General features: G+C 43.0%; 1 protein-coding gene across 10 annotated transcripts in view; it reads left to right on the top strand.

Annotated features, from left to right (window-relative positions):
* The window catches only part of Hydin (HYDIN axonemal central pair apparatus protein), a 326725-nt gene that overhangs the window by 163560 nt on the left and 149397 nt on the right, over nucleotides 1-13768 (top strand). For all 10 annotated transcript variants that reach the window (XR_007592102.1, XR_007592103.1, XR_007592104.1 and 7 more), the window contains exons 20-23: nucleotides 296-569; nucleotides 2151-2294; nucleotides 5623-5766; nucleotides 13266-13579. Coding sequence is in view for 4 of the 10 variants with exons in the window: in XM_050144333.1 (XP_050000290.1) it covers nucleotides 296-569; nucleotides 2151-2294; nucleotides 5623-5766; nucleotides 13266-13579 (876 nt within the window). In the remaining 6 variants the exon portion in view is untranslated. The remainder of the gene's footprint in view (nucleotides 1-295; nucleotides 570-2150; nucleotides 2295-5622; nucleotides 5767-13265; nucleotides 13580-13768) is intronic.

Genomic DNA, 13768 nt, shown 5'->3' with positions numbered 1-13768 from the left:
CGAATCCTACATGACCTTGACCTGCTGGGGGAGACAAAGGATGCACAGGCCACTTCCCCATAGCCTTTATCCGGTAGTGGTGGTTCTGGGACAAAATCCAGGTTCATGACTCAACCCTGGGAGCCCTTGAATCACACTAAGTGGCCTTGTGACCTAGACTCCCTGAGCAGGTTTTTTTTTGTTTTGTTTTGTTTTTTGTTTTTTAATGTCTTGGTGCTCATTCTATAGCACTTCCAAAAGAATAAATCTTGGGGTGCAGACTCTGAGCCTCTCAGCACCTGCTCTTCTTTTCCAGCCTGGATATCCACTATTACCGCTTCAAGCTGACGAATAAAGGACGGCGCGTCCAGCAGCTGTTCTGGATGAATGATGACTTCCGCCCTGAGGAAAAGCCAAGTAAGAAGGAACCAATGAAGAAGGGACCTAGTCGTAGCCGTCGCCAGTCCCAGATCTCCCAGGAACCCGCAGATACAGGGAGCCCCGTGTTTCAACTTTACCCTGTCAGGATGGAGTTGTACCCAGGCCAGACGATTGACGTGGTACTTGAAGGCTATTCTGCCATTCCCAGGGTAAGAGGAGAGCATGGTCAGAAGCTATTTTTCCCCCCAAATAAATCTCTGCTGTGCTATATCTGTTTCTTAGGAAGGGCTCTTGATATTTATCTCAAAGACCACCCATAGACCTGAGTTACCATGGCAGCATTTCTTGCTTTCAAGGTTCATCTCTGCTCAGTTTTTTTGTTTGTTTCTATAGCTACAGCAACCCCAACCTTAAAGGACCATTTAAAGCCGGTTCTCATTACCACAGTCAACACTGACCAGCCAACAAGTCTGTGGTAGAAAAATGTCCAGTTTTCATTCCAAGAAATTTCCCTGTTAACATATAGCAGTCTCTTCTCATTTTTTTTTTCAGAAAATAACATGCTTTTATAGATGTTCTGGGCTGCCACGTCCCCATTTTTTCGACAACTTTGCCTAGCTAAATGACACCCCATTTAAAAACATCATCTTTGGGGGTGGCTGAAAAGATGGCTCAGCAGTTAAAAGCTCTGGCTTCTCTTGCAGAGGATCCATGTTCAGTTCCCAGTATTCATATGGCAACTCACAGCCAGCTATATAATTCCAGTTCCAGGAAATCCCACGCTCTCTTCTGGCCCCTTCAGTCACCCGGCACATGTGTGGTATGCACATGTGTGGTATGCATATGTACATGCAGGCAAAACATTCATACATATGCAATTTTATGTAGCGGAAATAGCCATGTTAATCTCTAACAGTGGACTTTCTAGTTTTGTTTACATCAGTGCCAGTCACTCAGCTTAAAACACTTAAGCGTATTGGCACTATGTATCTATTCATTACAGTCCCTTATGGAGTTTGGAAATCACCAAGTCACCCAGGAGTCTTTCCCACCCCCAAAACACAAACTTTCTGAATGAGATAAGGTGTTTGCTTGAGCTGCTGCTTAGAGAGCTTATGGGTTGACACTGAATTTTCTCTTCATAAAATCAGAAGCAGTAAGAAATTGTCTCCCAGAGATAGGTTGGGAAATCTGGTCCATTTGCCAGCTTCTTTGGCAAATGATTTTCACAGATTCCACCTTATCTCTTTCCATTATTTCTTCACAAAGCGTTTTCAGGTAGAATACATCCTCACTGCATAAAGGGTACCTCTCACTGGGGAGTCTTATATAATGTATCCCTTTTCTTGTTATTTGGGGCATCAGCCAACTTTGATTGTGTATGCACCATGAGATAAACACTTCTAGACACTAAGGATGCAAGGATGAATATAACACATGCCCTAATCTTAAGACCCAGTCTGTAGTAGGGACATGTTCTAATGTGGTTACCAAGAGTTGAGCATGTTTTTAAGAGGCAGTAAATCTGGCCTGCAAGGGAGCTAAATACACCTGGAGCTTCAGTGGAAGCTTCCCAAGGTGGGCTTGCAAACCATGAGAATGTCGGGTTAGTTAACAGCCCAAACCTGTATGCTCATTAATCCAGTCTATTTATGGCATAGATTTACTCCTGGGTCCTTTCTCACGTACAAAGCTCTGGCCTTCTTGGGTTCGAAGACATTTTCTACTGTTAGGTCACTAAGTTCTCTGAAGTATAGTTATTCATAACTGCTAATGTGTGTTGTGTGCAGAAAGTCAAAGAAAAGCTGGTATGCCACGCCATTGTCGGAGCCCAGAAGGGAAAAAGCTTGTTGATGTCCGTGAACATCATCTGTGAATTCATAGCACCTCTCATCCAGCTCTCCACCAGGCAGCTCATATATCGACTGGAAAAGGTCAGTGGGGCTGGGCTAGGGAGGCTGGACGTTCTAGCCAGAGCCAACGTGTTCCTGCTTGCATGTTAGAGGCTAACCTAACTGGAATCCTGTTAATACCCGTCCCCAGGACGCTATTGCTTCTCTGTTCAAGCTTCAGAGGCCAGTACACATTTAGCTACATTCTGAATGTAAACCTATAATTCTATAAAATGGAAATCCTGTTTGCATCATTCGTGGTATGTCAGACCAAAGGGAAGGGGTCTATCAGTGCAGAGTATGCATGAAAGTGTGTGAATATTCCATCATTTTGCTTTAGGTAGAGTAAACATCACTGCAGAGAAAGGGTTGGAATAGAATCAGCAACAATTACAATAATTGGTAAGAATGACTACCACCTACTGATTGCTATTGCTAGGCATCCCATACTCAATTACCTTCACGGCCATCACCTCTTTGAGAAGAGCACTCAAAGCCGTTTATTGTGGGAGTAGATTCCGTCATACTTGGTTCAGGACATCTGTTGAGAACCCCATGGACAAGATGCTATTGTGGGATATGAATAAGGGAGCTAACGAAGTCCAGGGGTCAGGGAAACGTACAAGTTCAAGTCAAATCAAGTTTTTGAATGCCTGCCGTGTACTGGGCACCTACAGTGGATACAGAGGAGAAAAGAGTCTGGCTTTGCCAGCTTGCGGGCCTTGTGAGTATTGAGGAAGTTGAGTAAGAGTTTGAGTGGCAGCAGAGCTGGCCGTGAAGCTGACAAACTCCACGACACACTGAGCACGGTCTTGCTTTGAGAGCTCCTGGGAAGTTTCAACCCTTTCACCGTAAGCAGTCAGAAAAGGTAGTTATTGGCAAACAGCTGCACTGAATTTGGTGGCTTCATATTTTTCCTGAAAGCAACTATTCAAGGGAATTTAGCGAGGATTAATTGAAAGCGGTTCTGCACAAGACATTATATGCTAAATATGCAGCATAGTTTCTTATTCAATTTTTCTGAGCCTGTAAACATTCATAGCACAGGCAGACAGTGTGCCTTTTCATCTTCACATCCTCCTGCCTTTTGACAGAAGCAGGGTAGCAGATTCTTGCTTCAATGTCTGTTGTTGGTGTTTATCACAAAATTAAAACATGCAAAATTCGGAATGTGGTAATAATTTATGATTGGATTAAAAAGTGGATTGAAGGGTCATTGAAATGGTCCGCCAGGTGAAAGTGCTTGCCACCAAGCCTGATAACCTGAGTTCAACTCCCCCCAGGACCCACGTGGTAGAAGGACATAGCCGACTCCTGCAAGGTGTCCTCTGAGCTTCCTGCTCTTTGTTTCTCTCATTCTTTCTCCTCAAACTCAGAAGCTTGGATTCTCCCCAACCTTGTTTCTCATTGCTCACCTCCTGCCGACTGTTAGAATGTATCCGGGATGATGACGAGCATATCTGCGTTACCTGGTGTGCACAAGAGCCCTGTGGGGGCTTGGCCTTTGGGCTGAATTGTCCGGCTTACAGCTGTTGCGCCTCCTGCTGCTGGCCCAGGACAGTGCATCTGATATGGTGCATTAGAATGTAAAGCTATAAACCCTGCCAGAGGAGGGGCTTTCTCTCTTGCTTCCCACTCCATCAACTCTAGGCTCTTTGCGTTGTTCATCCACGATGGAGATGGAACAGCATCTCTGTGGGATTGAAAAGGTCAGCTGAAACTTTCAGCCTGCTCGCTTCATGAAGTCCCAGAAGCGGATTCCATCTACTGATATTTGGAAGACAAACAGCCCCGAAAGAAGGGGTCATTTTAAAATAGATTGACTTCTCCAGACTTCGGTTCCTTCTCATCGCTAACCTCCAGATGGCCTCTTGCCAAAACCAGCCAAGTGTGGCTTCTTCACTTCAGAGCCATCTGCAGTGACACAGCAGCCTTCAGGGAAGGTCACTGTGTGGACAGTTCTCCGTGCAGCCTCCTATTTAGTGGGCCCAAATATGTTGCTTCCCTCTCCATGAACTGATAATACAAAGGGGGTCAGTGTCTGTGTTCCCTTCTTAGAGGGAGAGAACCAAAGGCTGGTGTCATGTGACAAATCCCAGAGCAGATGTCTGACACACCTTGGCAGTGCACAAGAGCTGGGGGAGTGGAGGCTTGAGCCCAAGGATGCTGCAGCATCCAAGCTCATCCAGGGCCTGGGGACCCAAGAGCCACAGTGCGGGGGGACAATGATGCTGAAAACAGCTGAAGACTCAGCCAGGTCGAAATGTGAAAGTTGGGGTTGGGTGATGAAATTAGAATGGGGAGAGAAAGCAAGCCAAAATGTGGAAACTGTTTTTTAAGGGCTATGCTTTATATCAGAAGAACCCCCAAATGATCAGAGTTCTTACCTTAGATGCCACAGGTTGAGGCTCCGGGTCACCTCCTACTGATGCTAAACTGCCCCTTTTCAGATCACACAACGATTAATGTTAGTGTTAGAGTGAGCAAAACCCTCTCACTCAAGAGCCATTCTGGCCCTCTCTCTGGTTGAAAACTGCAGTCCAGCAGTTCTCACAGAGACAGCATCAGCACCGCTTCTTCTGCTATTGTGGAGATCTACAAGGAAGATGCATGAGTATTTGCCAATGTAACAAGATGAGCATGCCTGTAAAGTGGATAATTTAAACAGAGGAGGGAAATTCACATGATTCAGATGTCTTATCTGTTGTAACAATTCCTCAAGTCTTTCACAAGCTGTCACAGATTAATTAGACTTTGTTCCGTGGTAGTGCGGCAGTGTGTGCAGTGTGTGCAGGATGGCAGTGTGCTCAGGGTGGCAGTGTGTGCATGGTGTGAGTGTGTGCAGTGTGTGCAAGGTGGCAGTGTGTGCAGGGTGGCAGTGTGTACAGTGTGTGAAGTGTGTGTAGTGTGCGCAGGGTGTGCAGTGTGCACAGAGTAGCAGGGTGTGCAGGGTGCGCAGGTTGGCAGTTTGTGCAAGGAGTGCAGGGTGGCAGTGTGCGCAGGGTGGCAGTGTGCGCAGGGTGGCAGTGTGCGCAGGGTGGCAGTGTGCGCAGGGAGGCAGTGACAGTTTGCTTTAGCAGCCAGGCTTCTATAGGGTTTGGGGGGAGTTGTTTTGTTTTGTTTAAAACTAAGCACTCAGGGCCTCTCAGAAATCTACCCTCTGTTTTCTGGGTTATATAAGTTCATGTTTCAGAATCCTAACACCTCATTCCACTTCATTTCCATAAACCTCTACCAGGGGAAATAAATGTCCCCGTGAAGGGAGGAGTGACCAGGTTCTTGTTCAGAACTAATGAGACTTGTTACTTGGGCTCCCTGCACTTACTGTGACTTGCCTTTGTTTCTTCTGTTTCCCTTTCCTTCTGTGCAGAAGCCTAATACCATCCTGGAAGCTGATTACCAGCCCTTGACTATAAAGAACGTCACCACCCTGCCTGTGAACGTGCTGCTCTCAACAACTGGACCCTTCTTCATATGTGAGACTGATAAGTCCCTGCTGCCCGCAACTCCTAAGGTAACTTGGCAGGGATCGTGTGTGTGTGTGTGTGTGTGTGTGTGTGTGTGTGTGTGTGTAAAAGAGAGTAGTAAAAATATACTGCCTAATTTCAGTCCAGAAAAAAATACAAAATGACCCGGGAAACCAATAGAAAAAACTACAGGTAATTGCAAATAAGCAATAACTTATTTCAACTCTCAGTCAGTGGGAAGATGCATGCAGAGTATAAGACCTGCCAGCCCAGCAGGGTGACCTGCTCGCTCCTGCCCATTGTAATGAAGTTAATCTCTACAGGGCAAAGACTTCTTACTAGGGAAATCTAACCAAAGACCCTGTCTCAAGGAACTGATGAGTACAGTCTCCCAGTGAATAAGCCCATCTGCAAGTACTGAGAAACCTGATCCAAGCCGAGAAGGATGTGAGCCCACCCCAGCTGCCAGTCTGAGGCCGGAAGCAGCACTCTCTAAATAGCCCCGTGTGGTGTCCATGAGATTCTCTACTGGGCATGGGGTCACAGTAGAATTGCCATGGACAGGTGACACCGCAAGGTTGTGGAAGAGGAGGGGTGAAGGGGAAATCCAGCTCATACTCCATTGGAAAGCTCAGCCTTTCCTTCTAGAGAGATCGCCAATGGAGAGGTGGAAATGAGGGCAGAGAACAATTGCCAGATCTCAGAGGAGAGAGCTTTGACTTAAGGAGACTGTTCTGTGAGCCACACTCAGCAAGATGGACTTTTGAAGTGGGCGGGGACAGAGTGCTTGGAGAGAGGGTGTACCAGACAGTGCCCATCTGACCTTTGATCACAAGAGAGGGAAGACCAGCTAAGGTTTCTCAGCATAGAAGACTAAAGGAGAGAGAAGCCCCAAGTAAGACACAGAAGCAAATAAACTGATGGGACTTAGCCTCAGAGAGAGTACAGCTGATATACCCAGGCTCTGAACCACAAGGATGAGACATGAGTCCTCAAAGAGATGGCAGGTGTTGACGTTATCTAGATATGGGAATAGCTAGGCTAGCTTAAAGATAGACAAATATATTTTATTTATTATAAGGAAAAAACTCACACCACAGAAATGGAAGATCCTGGCTCTGTTCGACTGTGGGAAGAAGCTACACAGACAGCGTACCTGGGTGGTGCACAGGTTTTTATCTCCCAGTCCCAGAAAGCTATGCCTAAACTAGGTTTCACCTCTTAAAGGTTACTGGTTTCCCCATCATCTCTCCCCTTTTGTCTAAACAAGAGCCATCTAAACCAAATACAAACTGTATACAATAGAAACAGATATCAAGTATAAGATTACAAACAACATGAGCAATATTAAGCAAGGAGCACATGACAAATGTTTTAATAAAAATTCTATTCCAAAGAGTCTAAATCTTGTATCGGAAATAAGCTTGGCTAAACCATAAGAGGAATGTAGCTATTATCTAATCTTCAACCCCATCGAAGGCCTGAGAGGGAAGCAATATTACTTGAGCAGGCAGGAAGTGCAATCAAGCAGCTTTCAAAGCGAGCAATATATGTTGGAGACAATTAGCTACCTGAGAAATCACCCAACATATCATTTGCAACGTTGAAGCAACCAACTTTGGCTAAAGCGTAACTGACAGACCATTTTCAGAGGCAGGATATTTTTCAGAACCATCTTTCCCTGTCTTGGCAAGATTTGACAGTCTTTTTCCTTGTGTCCTGCATATCCATTTCTGGATACCAAGTACTTTGTCAGTGGTTGAGGCATGGGCAGTTCCTTGCCCAAAGGCCAATTTTACCACACAAAAAAAAAAAGAAAAAGAAAGAAAAAACCTCCAACTGGACTGTCTTTAATGCTCAACATTCTCTTGGGAATAGATTGGTGCTGTCAGGAGTAATTGTGTCTCATGTCAACAGAACCCTAAGATATTTAAATGCTCTACAGATCCTTGAAATGGTTGAAGATTACCTATCTAGACAGACTACAATCTCTATGTATCTAGAGAACCTAATTAATCTGACTGTATATATAACAAACATGAACAACTATTGACCTAATATTTAATACCTGTATAACTTAAAGACTAAAACTTCATGTCAGAATATTGAAAAATCTGTAAACAAATGTGCAGCAAATGAGGACAATGACCTCAAAAATGTAAACAATGTGTAAGTATCTTGTTCAGATATATATATATTACAATATGAAACTATATCCTAAAGGTTGTATCAATATACAAAATGTCCTAAACAGAGGTAGAAACATGCTTGTATACAATCTGACAGAATAACCTTGCATAGGTGCACAGAAATAACAAATATAATTTGAATTTGTATCAATATACAAAAACTATACCAATGTAAATTATCCATAAATAATAGCTCACAAATAATTCACTCTATTACCCACTATTATTATCCTTTTTAAAATAAACATAGTTTCCACCTCAACCCTCTACCTGATATAAGTAACAATCAACAACCCCTAAACGGTGTTCCCAGCCCTGAGTACAAGCTTTTTGGGAGAGGGGGTATCATCCTCTAGAATTTCTTCCCACTGTCATGGGGGCAATGTTCTCTTTATGAGATCCTGCAAACGTAAAATGATGGTTAAGTTTCAAGATTACTGTCTAGTATAGTTGCGAATGATTTCTGAGCAGTCAATAGGGATTTTTCAAAGTTCTTATTTTGAGTTCTGGTCAGAACATCATGAGAAGGTGCACTATTTCCATAGATGGTACCCCCCCCCAAAAAAAACCAGTCTTATAGTAGCGCTATCAGCATCACAACCAGGTGGAGTTGTTGCTGTGGGGCCCCGTCTTCTTCCTGGAAAATTCAAATATTACTGCGGGAAAAAGATCTGTAGGAAAATATATTGTTCATTGTGGAAAACTTAAATATTATTCATAGAGACATATATTCAATAAAGAATACAATATAGACAAAATAGACATGAAAAAAGTATTTTTTTCCTAAAATCTTCCTCTGTCCCATTCCAGATAGCTCCCAATATGAGACAGAAACTTTTAATGTTCCTTTTAACAGCAAGCTTGGATTTAGAGAAGTACAGAGCCATTGTCCAACTCTAAAACCAGCTGAAAAATACACACACACACACACACACACACACACATATATGTTTAAATGTATGTGTATCCATTACCTGACCTCATAAATCATATTCCCTTTTCTCAATTATCCCTAGTGGATAGTTATTTTGCCTTCTGTCAGCATTCAAGCATCCAGGGTCTCTTGAATTTTTTGAAGATGTGTGTTTTCCTGTAGAGATAAGAGCAGGATACTGCCCCAACCCTACATGCTTCCCTTGCCACCTGTATGGTTCTCATCATTGTGGATGAGCTGTCATTTCTCCTTTTCAAGAGGTTTCTACTTTTCAAAGTGAAACTTTATTAATTTTGATGGTATCCATAGTTTTTCTTCTCCTGGCCCCATGTTGGGCACCACCTGTTGATGTTATCTTAGATATGGAAATAACCAGGCTAACTTAAAGATAAACTAATATATTTTATTTATTGTAAGGAGAAAACTCACACCACAGGAACAGAAGATCCAAGCTCTGCTCAACCGCAGGGGAAGCTACACAGAGAGTGCAGCTCAGTGGTGCATAAGTTTTTATCTCCCGGTCCCAGAATGCCATGCCTAAACTAGGTTCCACCTCTTAAAGATTTTTGGTTAACAAGGCTTTCCCCATCAACAGAGCACAGGAGAACAAATGTATGGGAGGATGTGAAGATTCAGACATAAGTACCAGGCTTAATCAGACGTCTTGGTCCACTGTTGTTCTTGTGGTTGTAATGGAATAAAAGCAGAGATTTCCTCCCTGGCCCCCACAAATGAAGAGCCCATAGCAATGAAGAGTGAATAGGAGATAAGATTGATGTAACTAAAGGATGAGATTTTTGGCTAACTTAGATAGGCAGAGTGATGATTTCATAGTGGTTTGGAGGAGGAAATGCTATTAAATCTGCATCTCAGAAAATGTTGCCATGGAGATGTGAAAAATGAAGCTGCCATACACAGTGGGCTTTAGAGTGTCTTGGAGATGAGAGACGGGACATATGAGTGAGTGCTGAAGATGGGGAGGGCGATACATGCACTAGACTCCACCAAGAAAATGTGGACAGAACAAAAACAGTGCTCTTCTCCGGAAGCATGGGGACAGTCTCCTGCTTTGGGTGGTGTCAGTGCTGTTGTCCCAGAGTCAGCCCCTTGTCCTTTTCCTCATTCTGCTACCAGCTGTGACCATAGCCTACTCATCCCTTCTTGGCCCAAGAAAACTGTACTGTGGACCAATTCCATGACAAGAATTAAGAAATGGAGGGCTGGAGAGATGGTCCCATGGTTAAGATCACTGACTACTCTTGCAGAAGACCCTATGTCCAGTTCCCAGTACCAACATGGTGTCTCACAACCTCTGTAACTCCAGTTCCAGGGGACCTGATACCATCTTCTGGCCTTCATGGATTTCTACACCTGTGTGGTACTCAAAAACTCAGCAGATGAACACAAATAAATGAATAAATATTTTTTAAAGATTTTTTTTAATGATGGCCTGTTAGTGGTAGGAACACAGGGTGGCTCAAGAGCTCCTATTTCTAGTAGTACATTTTCAGTTTTCATATTACTTATTCATGTAGCCTTAATAAAAAATCAAATTTATTAAAAATAGAATGAATCAACAAGAAAAAACTGCATCCCAGTAGAAAGTCAAGAGTCAAGTTCACAGAAAGAAACAAACACAAGACTCTCAAACACAAGAAAACAGGTTCTGCTTTGCTCATAGTGGAGCAAATAGGTGTATAGCGCCATGCAATAAACCTGTCAGATAGGCAAAGAGCAAAAGGTGGCCAGCACTTGCCTTAGGCAGGGTGTGTGGACTCACTCTCCTGTGGTGTTGGGCAGTGTGCAGTGGTTTTTGGTTCCCAAGTGCTTTGTTTGATTTTTTTTTTTTTGGATGAATCTTGTCTACTGTCAATTCTTTTAAACAAGGGGGTGTGAATGGTTAATTATTTCTTGTGTCCTGAGAGTATCTTTCTTTTACCCCTTTTCTCGAAGGATATCATGACTGGCTCTAAAACCCTTGCAACACAATTTCTATTAAAACTCTAGTATTTCCTTGGCATAATAAGTTATTGTGGAAAAGCTTGATGTCAGTATTTTAAAAAAACCTTTTAATAGCTCTCTTCTGCATAGATGTTATAGTTCCTGGGCTATCAAAGAGTCTTGTGACTTCACTAAGATATGTCTCATTGTTAAATAACCTATACCATTTTGTCTCAGGACAAGTAGGAACCTTACTCTAAAAGAACTTTCAAATGATTTCACTTATAATAGATAGATCAATGAAAATCAGCTTGGCCTTCCACTGATCGTCATACTTTTACCCCAGTTTCCCTCACGTGAGGTAACCAGCTTTACAGACATCTTGCCTATCTTTGTAGACATTCCAGAGACATAAAATCTGGAACAAATAGAGTTCCAGCACAGCCAGGACTGTTACACAGAGAAACTCTGTCTCGGAAAATTAAGCCAATCTGCAGAGATGCATGGAGATGTCTCTGTCTAAATTGTACCAGGGTGCATGTGTGCCAGAGGCAAGATGGAAGAGCTGGTGTCCAGTAGGCCTGTGAGATGGGCTTGTGCTTGCCCTCTCCCTCTCCATCACCTTCTTCCTCCCACCCCCTCTGTCCCTCTTACACACACACACACACCAGCCGACTGGCTCTATCAACTGAATCTATGCCATCATGTAACTGAAATGCATAGTTAAGTAGGCCCTAGGTAAATGGACCATAGAAGCCTGTGAAGCCCTGGAAGATTCTTATCCCTGACTCAGGCTCCTGGCATTGCTAACTATGAGATGGCTTTACCACAGTGGAGTAAGGGAATGACAGAGATTGGAAACCAGAAAAGAATGAACAAAATGTACCAAGAAAATCCTGAACTTTTTATTGATTTTTTTATTGAGCTCTACATTTTTCTCTGCTCCCCTCCCTGCCTCCCCCGCCTTCAACCCTTTCCCAAGGTCCCCATGCTCCCAATTTACTCAGGAGATCTTATCTTTTTCTACTACCCATGTAATATACATACATATATATATGTATGTATGTATATATACTATATATACATACTACTATGTATATACTAGGCTGAATATATATTAAGATCCTCATGGTTCTGATGTGTTCTTGGATTTCATTTACCAGTATTTTATTTAGTATTTTTGCATCAATGTTCATGAGTGAGATTGGTCTGTAATTCTTTTTCTTAGTAATGTTTTTATATGGTTTGAAATGCTGCACTTTACACTGAACAGAAAACACTGGGAAATGGAAAATACCATCCTTAATATTTAGAATTGTAGGCAACGGAAGATGTTAAAATTAAATCTGATCCTATCTGGGCTACTTTGTACAAAGTCTATTCCTCCATGCTTCAGAAGTCTTTAAATTTATCTTAAGGAAAGAACTTCGCAGTTTGTCCAGCAAGAATATTTTCCAACTTAGTGTATTTTTGGCCAAGATTTAATAAGTTGCTCAGTGGTTAGGAGCACTTGCTATTCTTTTGAAGGGCCTGAGTTTGGTTCCCAGCACCCATGTGGCTCACAACCACATGTCTCTCTGCTTCCAGTGTTCTAGCTCCCCCTCTGGCATCTATGGGCACTTGCACACATGTGCTGTGCACACAGACAAGCAGGCACATAAGCACACATAAATAAAAAAAAGTTTAATTTTTAAGAATACTTAATAATGAGCACTCACATCAGGTTTGACTTTGCGCAATTCATAATTTCTTTTTTTGTTTTTTTTTTTTGTTTTTTTTGTTTTTTTTTTTTTGAGACAGGGTTTCTCTGCAGCTTTGGAGCCTGTCCTGGAACTTGCTCTGTAGACCAGGCTGGCCTTGAACTTACAGAGATCTGCCTGTCTCTGTTTCCCAGGTGTTGGGAGTAAAGGCGTGCACTACCACCACCCGGCATCAATTCCTAAATTGTTATAACCCTGAAGTTCTTAGCCAAATCATTTCCTTCAAATATCACACATACACACATGTGCACACACTCTCATAGCTCTCTTAGTCTGTGTGCTGATGATCCAACAGTACTAGGCTGAATACTTAATAAGCAAATTAGGCTTATTTGGGTTCACAGTTCTGCAGGTAAAAGCATGGTGTCACTGGGAGAACCTCGTACTCTTCCGGTGATGACAGAAAGCGGAAAGACAAAAGGGTGTGTGTGGAAGACAGCATGAGGTCAGCCTTGCTTTGTACCGACCCACTAGTGTGTCAACTAACCAGGTCTCACTCCTGGACTCTATCCCCAGTGACAATCAATTTCAACATGAGTTTGAAAGACAAAATAATTTTTTAAACCCAAACAATAGCATATATATGTGTTAAAAGAAACATGTATGAATGTATGTGTGTATGTAAAGTTGTGGACGTGCATACATTTGACTGTCCTGTGTCATGTATCATGCTGGACTTTCAAAGTACAGGAGTTGGTGACTTCATGTTATCTTGTTTGTAGCCTATAAAACTGGAGGTCAATGAAGAGAAAAACCTGCTGGTCAAGTTTGACCCCTCCTACAGAAATGACCTGAACAACTGGGTGGCAGAGGAAGTCCTATCCGTTAAGTATGTGGAGCACCCTCAGGTGGACAACGTGAACTTGCGTGGAGAAGTGCATTACCCCAACCTCAGCTTCGAGATGATGGAGGTGGACTTCGGCTGCATCCTGAATGATACCGAGGTCATTCGCTACATCACCATCACCAACTGTAGCCCCTTGGTGGTGAAATTCCGTTGGTTCTTCCTGGTGGACGATGATGAAAACCAGATAAGGTACGGCCTCCCCAGAAAGCCCCCGGACCTGCATTGCTCACACAGTCTCTTTGTAGCTTTCCTCTGGGTTCACTGTAGTCTTTGTACCGGCCTTTCGTGAGCATCTTCAGGCTAATGCATCATTGCTGATGGAAATCACAGAGTCTAAAGTCGTGGCTCAACTCAAATTTCAAAACAGGGAACACATTT

This window comes from Alexandromys fortis, unplaced genomic scaffold, assembly GCF_014885135.2.
Source record: "Alexandromys fortis isolate MF-2015 unplaced genomic scaffold, M_Fortis_MF-2015_v1.1 scaffold_1, whole genome shotgun sequence".
Taxonomy (NCBI): Eukaryota; Metazoa; Chordata; class Mammalia; order Rodentia; family Cricetidae; genus Alexandromys; species Alexandromys fortis.
The sequence above is the reverse complement of the archived record's forward strand: the minus strand, read 5'-3'. Positions and strand labels throughout refer to the sequence as shown.